The sequence below is a fragment of the Trichogramma pretiosum genome, unplaced genomic scaffold (assembly GCF_000599845.2).
Source record: "Trichogramma pretiosum strain Unisexual culture from Peru unplaced genomic scaffold, Tpre_2.0 scaffold32, whole genome shotgun sequence".
NCBI classification, from domain to species: Eukaryota; Metazoa; Arthropoda; class Insecta; order Hymenoptera; family Trichogrammatidae; genus Trichogramma; species Trichogramma pretiosum.
Genome location: NW_019641641.1, coordinates 825,259 through 842,833, shown reverse-complemented (window position 1 = coordinate 842,833; position 17,575 = coordinate 825,259). Strand labels below are relative to the sequence as shown.

Here is a 17,575-nt window from a genome sequence, read left to right as displayed (position 1 = left end):
AATGATCTGTAGTAACATTACATTGTTGCTTTATTAAGTTCATTTTTACAAATCTTATCTTAAAATAGTTTCTCACAAGTAATCACAGATTCAAAAATACATAAATTTCTGATTTTGCGTAGGTGTTGCGAATGTTTTATTATTTTATTGTAATCACAAGTAGAGAGTAAGAAAAAGAAGCGAAACACAAGTTTATTGTCTTAACGATTATTCACTATCGCGTAACCGGCTTATCGGATGCCGTGATTGAATTATGATTTTGACGCAGGTGAAAAGTGAACGAAGTTCGTAGATGCAATTTCCATTAGATAATTGTCTAGAACTCTAATGTGTTAACAAAAAATTATTTTAAAACGCTAGTACTAATTGATAGATGAAATCGTTGTAATTTTAAGTAGTATTACTGAAGTTAAGTGCGCCTTTAAATCTTGCTATAAATTTTAATTGAAGCAAAAGGTTGTTTTATTATTTAATTAAAAAGTGTAAACAATGTGGAAATTAGGAGCATCCATTCAAATTTTAATCGGAGTTAGTACTGGTGTTGTTCTGGGATTCACGCTCAAAATGTTTACAGCACAACCTTGGACGGAACGAAATATGATGTATTTACTATTTCCTGGGGAACTTTTTTTAAGAATTGTCAATTGTCTTATATTACCACTGGTTTTATCGAGTATCATAAGTGCAAGTTCAAATTTGGAACAATCCGGAGGTATGCATGAAATTAAAGTGTATATTATCTGTTAAAAAAAAACGTACTATAATTGCAGGGAAAATTGGCTCAAAAACATTGCTCTATTACATCGTCACCTCCACAGTAGGAATACTTCTGAGCATTACTTTAACTTTGTCAATTCGGCCGGGTGAATGGGGCTCCGAAATCGATTACCTGGGCAACTTTGATTATACGGACGATGACGAAGAGCAAGAAAATTCGTTCGTCCGGGTCAATTTTACAACTGCGGATGCATTTCTTGATTTGGCAAGGTCCTTTTGACTGAATACCTAAAATTAATTTTTTACACTGATATGAGAACTTAATTTTTTTTAGAAATTTGTTACCAGAAAATTTAATTCAAGCGTGCTTATATCAAGTGAGTATCGATCTGTAGAAATTCTGACAACCGAAAATCACAGCTAAAAGTTTATTATTTCATTCAGTTTCAAACAGTTTTGATTGATCTCAAGAAAAACACAACTGATCAAAATGGTAAAATAGTTACATGAATTTTTGAATTTTTTTATTGCCATCTGCAATTCGCAACTTTCAGAATAAAAAATAAATAATTGCATTTTTTACCAAACACGTAAAATATTTATGAGCTTTTATTATGGCAATCTGAAAATTCAAATTTATTACAAAGGATGGACATAATAAATCCCATAGAATTGAAAATTGTTTGAATTTTAAATTCTTATGTTATATTTATTATTATAAAAACGGCATTGCAGTATACGATTTGCCCATATCTCACGAATATACATCGGGCACGAATGTCTTGGGTTTGGTATTCTTCAGCTTAGTATTCGGATTGGCCTTGAGCAAAATGCCGGCCGAACAAAAGCTACCCTTGCAAAACTTCTTCCAAAGCTTAGCGGCCGCCACAGGCGAAATCGTCGATGCCGTCATCAAGTATGTTCAATAAATTTTCATCTCGTCCGACAAAAAGCGGAGCATAAATGAAAAATCGGCCAACGTCTTGCAGAAGCGCACCAATCGCCGTTGTGTTCCTGATCTCGAGCAAATTGTTACGCACCGAAGAAACTCAAACGGAATTGACGCGGTTGCTCGTGTTCGTGGCGACGGTCCTGCTGGGCCTCGCCATACAGGCCCTGCTACTTTTGCCGCTGATTTACTTCATCTGGATGGCGCGCTGGCCTTACAAAATTATAAAGAACCTTGGCCCGGCCCTCGTTACGGCCTTTGGTACTTCTTCGAGGTATACGTCATAGTTTAGGAGAATAATGACCCATATGTAATATTATGTTGATGAAAATGTCATTTTTCAGCACTGCGACGGTTCCTACTACAATAAGATGCTTGGACAAACTTGGAGTCGATCCGAAAGTCTCGCGCTTCGTTGCTCCGATCGGTGCTTCCATAAACTTGGATGGCATAGCTTTATACGAGACCGTTGGTGCTATTTTCATCATGCAGATGAGAGGGTTTCATTTATCGCTAATTCAAACTGCAGCCGTCAGGTATGCATCGTCAAAATTAATTTTTTATTAATGTTACAAGTGTATCGAACTCTTGACAAATGTTGGAAAGCATTTTTTGAAATTTTTAAGTAACGATTTTCTCGAAAATTTTCCCACTTGACGTTTTATCGTCATTCCTTAAACGTAGAAAAACTACTTTAGAAAATTATTGTCAATAATTTCAGAAAACACGATTAATACAAATAATTTTATTTCATTTTTAGTATTACTTGCACATTGTCATGTATTGGTGCTGCAGGAATACCTAGTGGTGGTTATCCAATGCTAATTATGGTATTAAATGCTTATGGAATACCTGCTGAAGATGTTGCACTCATAATTGCAGTTGATAGCTTCATGTAGAGTGCTTTTTTAATATTAAATAATTTCCTACTATTTTTAAAATATGAAAAAATAATTATAAACTATTTTGTAGCGATCGGTTTAGAACTATGGTAAATATTATAGCTGACAGTCTAGGATCAGCAATCATCAGTCGTTTGATCAGAAAAGAGAAGATAGATGCAGAGCATGCCTTCCAAGATTTTGATGAAATAATTTCTTAAAAATTATTATTAATTTGAATAATTTTTATTTTACAACAATGCAATGTATCAAAAAAGTTAGATACAAAAATTATTTGATAAATCTCTTACCAGTAAGAGAATATTATTACAAATTTACAATAGATTAAAAGTATTTATATTTCTAAAAATATATCTAGCTTATAGTGTAACCAGTTAATATGTACCCTCCACAATTATTTGTGTTTATTTCTGGATGTGTCCTTTCTTCTAAAACTTGATAGGAGCGCAAAAAGCTTGAAAATAATCTTAAATTAATAGTACTGCTATTTTGTTTCAAAGCAATGTATGTTTCTTGCAATGGTTCTCGACTAGCATGATAAATTATAAAAGGTCTTGAAGACTTGACAAATGGTAATAGTTTAGTTACAATGTTCAATGGATGTTCTTTGGCAATAACAACCAAACTATCAGCTTTGGATTTTGATATAAGATCCATAGATTGCTCTAAGTCAAGAATTTTTTTAGATTTTTTCAAAACTGGTTCTTCACTTGATAAATTATCCTCATTTTTTCTTTTCAAATCATTGATGTTTTCCGTATTAACTTTGTCTTGTTCACTTTCAACTTTATTTTCACTTTTCAATATTGGTGTTTCAGTCATTTCAACTTCATTGTTACCGTTACTACAATTTTCATGAATTGTATCATTTATCACAATAGGATTTTTGGATTCATTATTTCCAAAAGTTCTTAAAAAGTCAAATATGCTCACTGTCGTCATTCTGTCAGACTGTTCTTGAGGAAAATTCATGGCTCTGATAATTGGCATTTGCGGAAGATGATCTCCAGAATGAAGATAAATTAAATTACCAGATGTGTTCTGACCGATTCTTGATAACATACCAGCAGGTACAAGACCAGCTGTTCCACTGTCATATAACATGTACATACCATCAGCCTGGATATTGCAGTATGAAAAAATCTGGGCTAGTGTATCCATTCGGAGATGGTAAATTTTTTGTGGATCTTGCCTTTGATATATTTCTTGAAGAGCAGCTAATGTGGGCCTATGAACAGACAAAAATTGACAATACTTTTTTTCTTTTTTCTTAATATATTTTTCTTGTGAGTATTCTGTTTTTTCTGCAAACGATGCATTATTTTCAATCAAGGAGCTAACAATTTCTCGTCCGGATTTGCCGGCGTCTTTCAATTCGAGGATGTCACATTTCGAAAGCTTTTGTGACTTGCCATCATCATTAATCGATCTATTATCTCTACCACTTTCTATGGCATTTTTCAAATCATGAAGGGAATCTGATTTTTCTGCAAGTTCCAAGTAGCACACCGTCCTTTTTGCCTTTTTAAATTGTTTATCTTCTTCAATAATTTTGAAAGTACTCCAGTACGGTTTGCCAATGATAGCATTCATCTTGATTTCTTCTCTGCCTAAAGCTAACGAGCCGGTTTCCGTAACTCGATAAACTTTTTTAAAATTTAACTTTTGAATGATGACATGGCTTCCCACTGTCACTGTGTAATTAGGTCCTGCTAACTCCTTCATGATTGTTGCAAAACTGGCACGAAAAACAAGTGAAACTGACAATAACTAATTTTGAGGTTAATGAAAATAATACACATACACCACACGTGCTTAAGTTTACAACGACTCGACAGTCGGTAGACGCTGCACGTTCACCAACACTGTGGCAACTGGCAGACGTCAAGCAAGTCCACCATGAATTTGGATAACCGCAGAAGGTGGTGTCGCCATCTACATTAGGAGACTCGAATGCGGGCAATCTACGAAATGATAGTTTTTAATGTGGTTTACACTTCCAAGGTTTGAAGATGACGAATTTGACCTGTGTTTTTTTTACTCGAGTCTAAAAGTAGAAGTTAATGGATTTATATACCTTTAGTTGTAAGTATATTTATTAATAAGAAATATATTGATTCTACTTTTTAAACATTTTTTTTATTTTAACGTTTATTGTATCATTAAGATTGTTGTGGGTCCTGACGTTGGGGCATTTAATTACCAATTGTAAAAAAGAGCTTAATCGGAAAAATTCTTTGTTCAGTAACGAAATTTACTCAATTCATATCGGAGCGTCACAGTGGCCACTATATGACTACCAATAAATTTTCTGTCTGAAGGACTAATTTTAGCTGATAACCATTAGGACTTTTCGATTGCCTCAAACTATTCATTTCAACCCGAAGGAATTTCAAGGTAATATTTAGAAAGATATTTTAGATTATACTCGACGAAAAACGCATTTGAAAGTCTTATGTGTTAATCAAATGAGTTTAAATTTTAGAATATTGTCAGTAAATCATTAAATAAATAAAAAATTGTGCGAGTTCTCTTTTCAAAAATAAAATAATATCGCGTTAAACTCGTTATAAGGTTCATAAACTGTTAAAGTAAAATGTATATTTACATTCCATGTACGTAACAAGTTGAGCTGTAAGCGAGTTTTTAGAATTTACTGCACTAGTTCATTCGCGAATGATGACAGTAAATGAGAAAAACGTTATTTGAGTGCAATATAGTTGCACGTCCATCAGTGCAGCTAAGACAAGACATTGCGAAATTCTAAAAAAAATGACGAGCATTTTTTCACCAAACTTGCTTCACAGTCGGCGCTTCATTCCAAATGTGGTAAAAAACACGATCTAATCGCCATTCACGAGAACGTTAAGGTTTTCAAAAATATTTAAAAAACAAGTAATTTGATTCAGGAGTTGGGAGTTTTAAAAAAGTTATATAAATACCGGTGATTTGTCATAATGATAGGCCAAAGTTAAAAAGGATGATAAGTACAAGTCTCATGGAGGACGCTTTCTAAACAAGCTCGCGTAAAGCTCATGGCGATCGGCGAATTAGACGTTTCAGCTGAGTCAGTTAATTATATAGCCATTCTCTCTCTCCTGATGAATTATGAATGTATCCGCGAGGATCGTCGCCGGCGCTCGTTTCCGAGTCATGGCATTCGTCGCGAGTTGCACAAACTACGCCCGAGTCTCCGATTCGCGCGTGGGTCGCTGCTCGCAATTCGACCTTGCTTGTCGCCAGCAGCGGCGCATATCCTCGCTCCATAATTCAAAATATGTTAATGCAAAAAAAAAAGAGAAAAAGACGCTTATGTAAGATATTCGCGCAGCGACTGTGTGTTGGTACATCCGCGCGACAATCGCCTACTTTTTCCAACATCCACAACTCCGCAGCGAGCGAGTGTACATTTACGATATATAGTCTGCGAGTTCCGAATGAAGCACTCGGCAGGTATTTCGTAACGAGCGCTCCATTTGTTTTCACGTGCCGCTCGAAATTCCGGTCACGCCTCGCTCTCGAGTCTCTCTCGACTTTGTTCAACCACGACGTTTTGTCCTTTAGCTTGTATTCTTTCGTTTTTATACGCGCAAATATAAAGCGGACCGAAACCTTTTCGAATCTTACAACTTGGTATTTTGTCTATACTGAATCTTTCCCCGACTTCCTGCAGATTATTTTATTTATTCGCTCATCCTTCTACTCCGGAGGTTCCAATAGTATAAGACTAGATAAAAATACAATGTATTTGACGATGCAGATTGCAGTACACGCGATGCGCTTACCAGCCGTGAAATCGTTCGGCGGAAATCACACGCGCGCACACAATGGCTCACGAGGATACGAATTAGCGGCTAGTGTATAGTAAAGTCGTTATCGGCAGCGGCTCGCGATCGCTCGAAAAATATGACAATCATCGATGCGCGCTGTAAGTGCGCATTTTTACATGCAAAAAAAGGCAGTCGCTAAGTATAAGTAGCGACTGCGAAATGGGTCGTGCTCGCGCGCAGCCGCCTTCTCGTTAATTGTACACTGTGTACACACGGAGCGAGCGCATATTATACGATGTCGCATAGCGCGCCTGCGAGAGAGAGACACGCGTGATTGCCATCGCTCCTTCTTCTCGCCACATAGCAACGCAGGCAGTTGTCGCATTTGCTGCAGTGTATACGCATCGCTATACATAGAAATCAAAAAGGACCTTGGTCGAGTGAAACAGCGACTTTTCATTAGTAATTTTTCTCGTCGGCTTGATCGATCGGCGATTAAATCGACGATCAGTCCGACGAAACGATTCCGACAGCGAGATCGGTACTACAAAAGAGAGCTTTTTTTGTCAAGACTCTATTTACTCTTTTATTTGTTCGACTCGACCGCGCGTTTGTTTGAATTTCGCTGCGTGTTTTTTGCGAGCTATATGTATACTCGAGTACGTCGGATTCGCTGGATAATGTGTCAGCAGGACGAGGGTAATCGAGGCGAACGAATAATTGAAACGTTATCCAGGGCAGGGAAAATTGAAAACGTTATCAATTGGTCGTACGTATATATATGGGATTAGGCGCTCGAGTCGGAGAAGCCGATAAGAGCTGGTTGTTGCTCGAGTCGAGATTACACAAATTATAAACTTTCACGTTAAGCGCCGAGGTGGATGCACAAGGATAGAGGCTCGGGCTGCTGCACCGGAAGGGAGCCATCAATGGCTGCGCTCTATTATATACATATCGTGCGCGCAACGAGCTCGCGCTAGCGTTTATCAGCTCGGTATTTCGTAAGAATGCGCGCGTTTATGTGTACTGCATATATACACGGTGCAGTGCGCGGAGCGGCCGTAACGGTACCCATAAACCGCCGCCGCCGCCGCCGTTGCAGTCGACGATCCTTGCACACTTACTCGTGGAGCGAAAATATATACAAGTCGCGCAGGACGACGATCGGGGGACGACGCATGGCCATGATATAATATCGTCACGCCACCAAGAACGTAGTGTGTAAAAATAGCAGGCTCGCCGACTTGCAGCTAACGAGGCTCAATTTGGCCAAATAATAAAAGCGTTCGGTATCGCAGCTGTAGTGCACGCGAGCCGCTGGTATATACTAAGGGCCGGCCCGCGTGCAGTACCGTCCGCGAGGAAGAGATTAGCGCGAGTGTCAGCGGTACGTATGGTAGCGAGTCGAATAGCAGAGCGGCTATTATATGGTTTAGCTGGGCCTACGGGGCAGCCGTGTAGAGTGCAGTAGCGAGACGCACGAGAGCTGGACGGAACGCCGTACAGGTATATAGGATATAGCATACTAGGCGCTTAGCAGCAGCAGCAACACAGGCTCGCGGAGGAATGGAGAAATCGGTTGGAGGTGGGAGCTCCTCCACCGCGTAGCCGTAGTCGTAGTATATTCGCGCGCGGCGCGCCTTCTCTCCCCGTCCCATGCCTTATGCTCTGTTCTGTGTGTTATATGCCAGATAGAAGCGCGAGGCCCTCGAGGCGCACCAGTCGGCGTTCGCTCTCCTGCACGCTACATATATTCGCACTGCCACCGTCGAGCCAGCAGCACCGCAAGGACTATACACTTTCGTGCGCGCCTGTGTGTGTTTTTGTTTCTCCAAGTGCATACGAGTGTGCAAGTGTGTGTGTTGTGCACGAATATACATAGCAAAATACATAGACGAGATCGCAGTTAGCACGCGCTGCAGCTGCGCGCACCAGAGAGCCAGCCAGCCAGCCACCAGTCGCAAGATCGCCGTTATGGCCTCTGCATGTCTCGCGATCGCGAGCAGCGCTGCACATTGTTGTTTCGCGACCGTAGAGTGCTAGTGTAAGCGGTGTCTTTCGTTATACCTGTATAACGAGCTCGCTCGCTTGGACTCGAGTTCCTCGCGCTGTGTCCAGTGACAAAATGTGATCGGTGCCTCTCTGCTGCTGTCTCGTATAATTTACAATCGACTCCGAATCTGAAAGACCTGTCAGAGCCGCAGACGCGCAGACATCGTCTCGGAAAATAAAAGCAACGAGGATCACATCGGCGAGTCCTTGACTCGTCTTCTCTCTCTCTCTCTCGTTCTCCTCTTTCTCGGCGGCCGCCCGTATATACGTATACGCACGTCTCTCTCTCTCTCTCGCTGCCGCTGCAACAGCGAAATTCCCGAGCCTCTAAATGGTGAGTAATCGTGCGGGACCATTTACCATGGTGGTGCACACGGCACGGCGTGGCTGGCTCGCAGCTGCCGATTGCGATACGCATCGCTTCTCTCTCTCTCTCTCTCTCTCTTCTCCTCTCTCGCCAGCGAATAACTCCGAGGATCGCGAGGATCGTTCCGTATATTGTATATAATATATATTTGCTAAAAGGCAGATCGGAGAAGGCGCGAGCCTCCGTACCGTTTGGCTTATACCGTAAGCGTTTACTTGACGCCTCCTTTCTGCATGGCCAGTGCGCCAGCGCGTCACGCCGCATTAAATTGCCACTTTTCAACATCGCAGCCGATGTACGTGTATGAAAAGTCTCCGATTCGCATGGACCATATAGCTCTCGAGCCCATACATATACCGCGGTACCTGTGTATGTATGAATACCGATCTTGAACTTGGCATGTCGCTCGCGTTGCAACACATTGTCTTGTACATGCCTACATCTATATAGACAAGCTGAAAAAGTCTGAGAGGGACTGAGAGAGGGAAAAAGAGAGAGCTACAATCGAGCTTATTGTCAGTCTCTCTCTCTTTCGAGCAGCTCGGGCTATGTGCATCATGCGTGTATATGCGCGACTATCCTGTATATATACCTTGTGTGCGTATCTCTACGTATATAACATGCGCTCGCCAACTACATGTATATGTGCGTATGTGTGGGTGAATATGTGCGAGTGTGTAGGGGGCGCGCCAAATAAAAATCATCGTCCTGCTCTACTGCTGCGTGTACGTACGTATGTACCGCGGATCGTGCAGCAGGCTGCAACGCGTACCGAGAGCCGCGCGCTGCAGCGAGGATGACGTTGAATTTACGCATCGAAAATCTCCTTATCTCGAATCTTCGCGCATACCCATTATACCTTTTTTGCTAAAAACTTGTACGTATTTTGCTGCTCTCCGCGCGAGGCGGCTCTTTCTTTTTTTTCTTCGTGCCTGTTCTTCCTCTCGTTCGGGGCTATCTCAAGCTGTGAAGAATTATAATATTTTTACCGTTCTTTGGGTGGTTTTTTTTTTTTTTTGGAGTAAATGTTGGTGCTTCGGAGATAAAACTGCATTCCGATCGCTTGTGAGCCTCCTAGTTTCATGAAAAATATACCTTCGATTAATTCATTTGTTTATTAATCGATTTTCTTTTCGTTGCTACTCCTTTAATTGGAAAGGCGATTTTGTGGAAAATTTCTCAAATTCAATTCAAACATTAGCCTAATGTTTACTTTTTATTTTATACAATTACTGGACATTTCTCTTTCTCTCGGTGAATAGAGAAAACAATGCACCTCGATAGCATCACGATGAAAGTCGTGTACTTTTTCCTACTTTTATCTTAATTCGCATCATATACATTAGCGCTGTTTCTTTCAATTCAACAGGTTCCATTGATTTCTTTCGCTGTAAAAGTTATTTGTTACGAATACCGCGAGTTGATTGGAATTTCACGAAGGTCGTCGCGATCAAATTTTGCATTCATTCGTTATTCCTTTGAAACTGTCTTACCAGTACTACAGTTTAAAAGTATTCGGAACACTGTTATACTCATTTAAATAATATTATTCACGGCGAGTTGTTATCGTACAGTCGTAATTTGCACAAAAGGAGGGCGTTGTTAATGGCTAGAAATAACTGGAAACTAAAAAAAACATCGATTCAAGGATTCAAATCGATATATTTTTTGAAAAGATGAAGAATGGCTTGTCGCTATTGTAGCACAATCACCAACGCTTTAAAAATAACTTTACAGCGTACAATAACGCACGTGTGTTTTTTTTTCTTTTTCGTTCAAAATATATCTTTCGAAAATGACGTTTACGAGCGATTTTAAAAAAGCGAAAGGGAGAGAAGAGAACGGATCATAATTCATATGCTCGCAACTAACGCGAGAATGTATTTTTCATTTGTATTTTTTAGGTTTTATGGTCGAGATACTGTGACCGAAGTCAGAGTCAGTGAGACAAAGGGAAAAAGAAATAGGAGATAAAAGGGCCGAGGAGAAGCAGGATGGCGACGATGACGAACAGAATGTTACCCTGGAGGATAACGATGCTGAACTTGGATAAATTATGGCTGCTATACGGCTGCATATTTCTCGTGGCTTTTGGAATTCAAGAGGTAAGTCGAATCTTCGCTTATTATAACTACGAGTATATATACATTTTGTAATTTTCAACCGAACAGACCTCTCTAATCCCAGTGGCATTAAAATAAAAGCAAATAAAACGAGCGAATAATTGCGAAAATTGCCAAGTAGCCTGTATGCTCTCGGATCCGAGAATTAATTTCTTCGGCATACTTCGATACACTTCTTTATGCATACACGCCGCAGTGTTTCACAAGCGCAATTCAAGAGACTCATCAAGAGACTCTCTTGGAGGTAGGCCGAAACCTTCGCGACACCTTCTCGACGTATTAAGCTAACGAAGGTTAACTGCGAAGTCGCGCGCGTTCATTGTGCCAACTAGTGTACTAATTATGAGCGAGTAGAGAAAAGAGCGTGCGAGCAAATTCGTGCTTATAAAAAAGAATAAATACGCATCTCCGCTGCGGAATCGCATACTTTGCATGAAAGTTTTTTTCTTTCTTCTCATTTCTAAAATGCCTCGAGGCGTATTATAATGCCGCCTCCGCTCGTAAATACGTTTTGCATGTTGAAATCATTCTCGCGAATCCACCTAGAATCTTTTTTTATATAGTGATAATTGACTCGATCGAAAGCTCTCTTCGCTTTTCAACCGAATAACTCAAAGCCAGTCGATTCGCGACGAGCTCTATTAATTTACTTTTCGGCTATGATTCGATGCAATAAATTAATCAAAGAAACTGGATTTCATTTATCCTTATCTCAATTTGCTAAAACGGCCCAAGCCTCGTGACTAGCTACGAAAAATGTACGAAACATTTGTTCTCGTTTAATTTTCATGAATGCGATATCGTTGCCACACATAAATGCATAATATACGCGCCGGCTTCATTGCTGCGAAACTGTTTTCCTCGAGGCGTACGTCCATAAATGGGCCCTGCAGCAGTCGTCGCTTTTAGACATATGTACATGCAGGTTATCGTGAACCTATATACATATATACATTCACGACGAAGTCACAATTTGCGTAACCCATGTCTCTGCTCTCCTGCACACGCAGCTGAAGAGAAAGTTATTTGCGTTGCTTACAAACATTCACGCGTATTATATACTTACATATGTATAAAACAAGCCGGTTTCCGACCAGTTTTTCTCTCGCTCCTCTACATCTTCTAATACGTTATAATGTCGTGACCCGATAGCGAGTTTCGATTAACTCGTAAATAACGACGCATATTGAGATAATAGTCACATGTTACAATGACATCGACTGCAACTGGTATATTTGAACGAAATACGCAGTCTTTTATTGATACACGGGGTATATATAATGTATGTGTGTGATACATTTGCAGACAAAGTCACAGCTGCTGGAATCGGAGTTCCAGCCGACGGTCACAGCCATGTGCAAGCCCGGCTTCATGAACATCCGCGTGAACTTCAATCAGAGCTTCGTGGGGACGGTGCACTCGCGCGGCTACAACAAGGATTACCGCAGGCCGCCCTGCATGGCCACGGGCAACGCCTCCAACTCCATCAATCTCAAGATCGATCTTTTCGCCATACCGGATTCACCCGAGTACTGCGGCATCGTCGTTAACAACGTAAGCCACCTGAATATTTTCTCGGGATGATTCACTTTTTGTAACGATATTACACGAGCTTGTACAACGCGGCCTGTGCTCTTATATAGTCGCTATTGCGACAACAATTTTTTTTTCGCTCACCATCTCTTTTTATCCGATCGTTACTTCGATTTGTGAATTTTAAAACTTCCGCTTACTTCCGCTCAATGACACGAACCGAATTGCCAAATCGATTTCAGTCAGATATGCTTTTGTAATTTCCTCGATCGCATTCGATTATTAAATCGGAAACGTTCTACATCGGTAAAAATAAATCATATTTTCATAGAATAACATTAATTCATTATTCAGGTAACATAGTCATGAATGTGTAATATTTATGTTTTTACTAACATATTTTTATCGTATTTTCTTCATTAGAGAACAGACGAGAGATCTATCTCGTTGGCGGTGAGAATACACAAAACTCTAGAGCTCGCAGATGACAAATTTTACGTGATAACGTGTGGAAATACCAAGTACAGAAATGCAAGGTAAATTTTTTATGATTATTATTGTTTTTGTCTTGTGTCTTTTGTTTTTCAAAATAAAAAAAAATATACAAAAGAATATTGGATCGCTAGACTATAGCATTCAGAAACCAATACTATATTAAATAATGTACTCATCGAATGTCTTTCAAGTAAATTATGAAATTATGCTATAAGTTGAAGAAATCTGCAAGCTTATTGACTAAGTAAACGCCTGTGTCAAGAATAATTTAAAAGATATTCTTCATTTTTGAGCTTAAAGTTTTTTTATTAGTATGCTTTAAAACATAAATCGCTGTGATGCAACAGCAAATATTTAATACGTTTTAGTTTTTTTTTTATTTTAATATAAATTCTAAATTTTTATTGCAATTGAGCGTACTTTTTTTTTTAATTTATTTCTATGTAGGAACGAGACGTCTTTGGTGTCCTTACGACTTTTGGATAGTGCAACCAATAGGCGAGTACAAGAGGCCATTTTTGGGCATAATTACACTCTTCGAGCCGAAATTTCACCCGTCGACCGTGAGTATTCAAATTTTTCGAAATAGATTTTTCACAATTAACAATATGATTTCCTTTAATAATGCTTTTTCTGTTATTACAACAGTTACATACGGCTTCAAAGTGAAATCTTGTCTCGGGTTCGATACGGACAATCACAACGTAACTATCGTCGATGAACGAGGGTAAGCTAAACTTCATTTTTTTCACTGTTTCCGAAAAAACAAGTTTAACTATTCGAATATTTAAATGAATGCACTCATTGATTGCACTATAACGATCGTATAACCAAGAAAAAAATATTACATTCAAAAGTAATAAACATATTCAAATCAAGTGCAGCAGTAAAATGTTGCCTGTCATAAAAAACGACATTTTTCATCTATATGATAATTCACGCGTTGTCTTGCTTATTTTGCAGATGTCCGGATAAATCGAGATTCATCTCGAAATTCGTTTACGACAGGCATGCAGGAACTGCCGAGGCGACACTGTCCGCGTTTCGCTTTTCCGATACGCAGAAGCAGTTACATCTCCAATGCGAAATAGTTTTATGCAAAGGTGAGACCAAAGTTCATTAGAGCTAGATACCCCGCAGTTGAAAATCGCAGAATGTAATCGATACGTGAACATCGATACCACGGCATCTCGATGCAATATTATATAGCAATGATGTAATGTTTTGATCGACAGAAACGTGCGGCGAGCCCGTTTGCGACGGCGACGACAATGCACTTGCCATCAAGGGTCAAGCTAATCCCCGCGAAGAGGAGGCCTTGTTGCACGCCGGTACGAGCGTATACGTGCTGAATCCCGGCGATACTCCCAGTAAGTGCACAATTTTTCGATCGTAAAAAATTAAAAAAAGAGTCTCTCGGTATATTAACGATGAAAAATTTTGCCACAGTGCTGCAGCCCCTGTGCGAGGACGGCATCATACACCCGAGCTGGCTGCTCTGGCTGGCGATAGCCCTGGGCATTTTGCTGCTCATCATGTTCATCATCAACGTGTTCCTTTGCTCGGCGATGACGTGCAGCTGTGCGCGCACCGAGATCATCGAGAAGGAGCCGTCGATCATCGAAGATTACGATCCTTACCGAAGCTGGCACGGCTCTCAATACGGATCGAGGTAAGCGCGCTTCAATCATTCACGATCTCGCAGCTGCAACTTTTTAAGATGAAAATGGTTACACACGATTATATTTACGAAGGATTTTTGCCTTTTCTTCTGGCTGATTTATTACTGTTTGTTTTTATCGTAGACGTAGTTGAAATAGCTGTTGTTGTTATGGTTGTTGATGTTGTTATTTTTATTGATTTTCTTAGATATTAGTTATTATTTTGTGTATTCTATAAGCTCACTTTGTCGGGACTTGTATTTTTTTGTAGCACGTACAGTACACAAGAAGTAGCCCGCGGTCGCGCCTAGAGCACGGTAGGATTGTGTTTTTTTATTTATATACCTTTCAACATAACTTGAGTGTCGATTTTGACACTTTCATTTTTCACGTAACCGATCATACTTAATTTTTTCCTTATAAATTATTCGACTTATTTGCTTCTTGCCTTTCGCACGTATAATTGCTCTTGTTGTTTGTATTAATTTATTTATATAATGCGTAACAAAAAGCACAAATGCACTGCTCATCATCTTCAGTTTCTGTCTTGACTAATATCGACAATATTATATAAATAGCTCGTAATATTAAAACAAAAAACATAAAATGAAAATTTACTGCGTTCATCAATGCTTTTAATATTACTTATGACATTTGCCGTACATGGAGTACTCGAAAATATATACTCCCATAAAAGACGAATTATTGAACGCGCGATAAAAAAATCAAAGTCGAACATGAAAATTAAACTTTCAAATTGAGTCTGAACTTTGGAAGTATATGTTTTTGAGCTCGCGCAGAGAGAGTTGAGCGATTTTAAAATGTCGTTATGTCTAGGTACTCGCTGAACGGAAAGCCAGGCTACACGTCGGGAGGCTCGACGATGAACTCGACGCGCTCGATCTCGACCAACAGCGACCACTACGCTATCGTTCATTCGCGACCCGGCAGCCGTTACTCGGGTCCACACAACAAGCAACACCACCATCATCGGGGACCCTCGTCCAATCTCGGCTCCCATTATTCTGCCAAGTGATGCGATGCATTGCTTTTTAGAAAATTTTAGTCTATTTTTATTTTTTATAATTCTAAGAAAAATCTCCGTATTGTATTATATAAAGTATCGTTACAGCATTTCATATTATATTCTAATCGCGAGCATTCGAGTTATATGATTTCCTTAATTTATCTAAATCCGATGAGCTATGCTAGAGGGCTAAGAAAAGTCAGTGCTTTATTTCTTTTATCTTATAAGTTGAAGCAAACTATACTTAAAATTAACAAGTACTGTTTTACGCTTGTTATTAATGGCTAGTAATGTTTGTTGCGTGCACAAAAGACCCCGGTTTAATGTCAATAGCAGTATCTGTACGATTAATGTAGTGTATATCTTATTAATGGATAGTGGATACCTAAAAGTCGATAAACCATTCGTCACACCATTTTTCAGAAAATCGAATAAAATTTCTTAATTTCTCCAAATACTGAATGAAAAAATTGTTTATATCAACATTTGTACATTTAAAATCTCAAAAAAGTTGACGATTCCGATAATTAATGTCATTATCTTAGAAATTTGACCTACTCAAAGCATTTTATGTTACTTATTTTTAGATGTAGTTGGAACGGAGAAATAAAACTTAAAAAAATTTAATGGTCAAGTTGCAGTATGTTTATGAAGTCATTAAATAAATAGTAAATAATATTTAATGTTAGCAATCGTGCAATAATATTTAAACATGTAATATGATTTCAACCCAATATTAATGAAGATCAACTAAAATTATTGACAACTTTATTAAATATATACATCGCATATGAATAATTTTTGTAGCATTTTTAATAATAAGGTTTTATTGTAAAAAGCTTTTATACTTGTAAAATTTATAAATATTATATTACATACTAAGTAGAGAGTCATAGTTTTCACGAGTATTTACATGAATTACTTATATATCATGAAGCTCATCAAATTAACATAAAAAAAATAAACGAAATACAATACTGTCGAGTGGTAATGTGAGGATATACAAATTTAACGATTCAAAATGATGAGGACTTATTACTTAACGCAATGCAATTGCACACCTAACAAATAATAGACTGAATTTGAAAAATATTGTAAAAAATATCATATTATTGTATATTGTAGTTTAACAGATGATTAAATTAAATATCAAATTTATATCCACTGGGTACATTTTTTTAATATTAACCTTTTTTGATTGAATTTCATTTAACCGATATTGAAATTTGATTACTTTTGACGTTGATAAATATTCACATTTGTATCTGAATTTTTGAATACTTGGACTAGGAAGTTCCATTGTAGCTGCATTCTAGTCGTATTTTGCGTTCTATTTGAATTTTGAAAACTGATCTAAATTACTTTAATCATAATTTTTACAGCAAATACAAATAATACTATTGTTTGACAAAAATTTAATCATCGAAACATGCATCCTTCGTGAATAAAACGCTGATAAAGAAAATATCGCCTGTTCGGGTTTAAAAGTAACACAAGAAAGCATTTGTCATAGAAGAGCTCAATTTGATCGAATTTCCCGCAATTTTATTTCGAAAATTGTCTGTCTTGAACGAAGGATTAAACTTATATTGACTTTCTAAAACATACATAAAATACATGATAAATGGCCCGCAAAGTGACCACCTTCTTATTCTGTATACATGTACTGCAAAGAGTTTGAGAAATTCGTAGAAGCAACAAATAATTCACAAAAAGTCTTTATTAAAGACTGCAATTGCTCATATTTTAGGTAATAAGAAAAAAGCGCATTTATCACATACGTAATCTTTGTAAACATCGAGAATTGTTCGATAGGTAGTTTTTGAGAATTTTATGGACTGTTTTTCGGTTTCAATTCCAATTCGGTGAAGGTACACAAAATCTTAATGATCATCTTCGTGAACTGTCATCTGGTGATTAAAAAAATCGGATTTACTTCCGAATTTCTTAACGCACTTTTCACATGCATAGTTTTTATG

At 38.4% G+C, this 17,575-nt stretch overlaps 3 protein-coding genes across 6 annotated transcripts; 2 read left to right on the top strand and 1 right to left on the bottom strand.

Annotated features, from left to right (window-relative positions):
• Nucleotides 1–330: 330 nt before the first annotated feature.
• On the top strand, nucleotides 331–2,768 carry LOC106652373 (excitatory amino acid transporter 3-like). Its single transcript, XM_014371302.2, has 9 exons — nucleotides 331–712; nucleotides 771–987; nucleotides 1,052–1,094; nucleotides 1,162–1,210; nucleotides 1,453–1,633; nucleotides 1,707–1,940; nucleotides 2,011–2,202; nucleotides 2,427–2,561; nucleotides 2,639–2,768. The coding sequence occupies exons 1-9, from the start codon at nucleotides 490–492 to the stop codon at nucleotides 2,766–2,768; spliced, it is 1,404 nt and encodes a 467-aa protein (XP_014226788.1). The 5' UTR covers nucleotides 331–489.
• A 141-nt stretch (nucleotides 2,769–2,909) lies between these two features.
• Nucleotides 2,910–4,451, bottom strand: LOC106652447 (tRNA (adenine(58)-N(1))-methyltransferase non-catalytic subunit TRM6). Its single transcript, XM_014371406.2, has one exon. The coding sequence runs from the start codon at nucleotides 4,291–4,293 to the stop codon at nucleotides 2,923–2,925; it is 1,371 nt and encodes a 456-aa protein (XP_014226892.1). The 5' UTR covers nucleotides 4,294–4,451; the 3' UTR covers nucleotides 2,910–2,922.
• A 469-nt stretch (nucleotides 4,452–4,920) lies between these two features.
• LOC106652449 lies at nucleotides 4,921–16,223 on the top strand. 4 transcript variants are annotated; one of them, XM_014371409.2, is made up of 11 exons: nucleotides 8,065–8,724; nucleotides 10,662–10,862; nucleotides 12,186–12,434; nucleotides 12,837–12,949; nucleotides 13,356–13,471; nucleotides 13,557–13,635; nucleotides 13,872–14,011; nucleotides 14,144–14,278; nucleotides 14,358–14,580; nucleotides 14,841–14,886; nucleotides 15,407–15,495. In XM_014371409.2, the coding sequence occupies exons 2-10, from the start codon at nucleotides 10,752–10,754 to the stop codon at nucleotides 14,878–14,880; spliced, it is 1,206 nt and encodes a 401-aa protein (XP_014226895.1). In that variant the 5' UTR covers nucleotides 8,065–8,724; nucleotides 10,662–10,751; the 3' UTR covers nucleotides 14,881–14,886; nucleotides 15,407–15,495. The 4 variants fall into 4 exon arrangements, with proteins under 4 accessions (XP_014226894.1, XP_014226895.1, XP_014226893.1 ...); XM_014371408.2 differs by lacking the exons at nucleotides 8,065–8,724; nucleotides 14,841–14,886 and adding an exon at nucleotides 4,921–4,965 and having other exon boundaries at nucleotides 15,407–16,223; XM_014371407.2 differs by lacking the exon at nucleotides 14,841–14,886 and having other exon boundaries at nucleotides 15,407–16,223.
• Nucleotides 16,224–17,575: the final 1,352 nt, after the last annotated feature.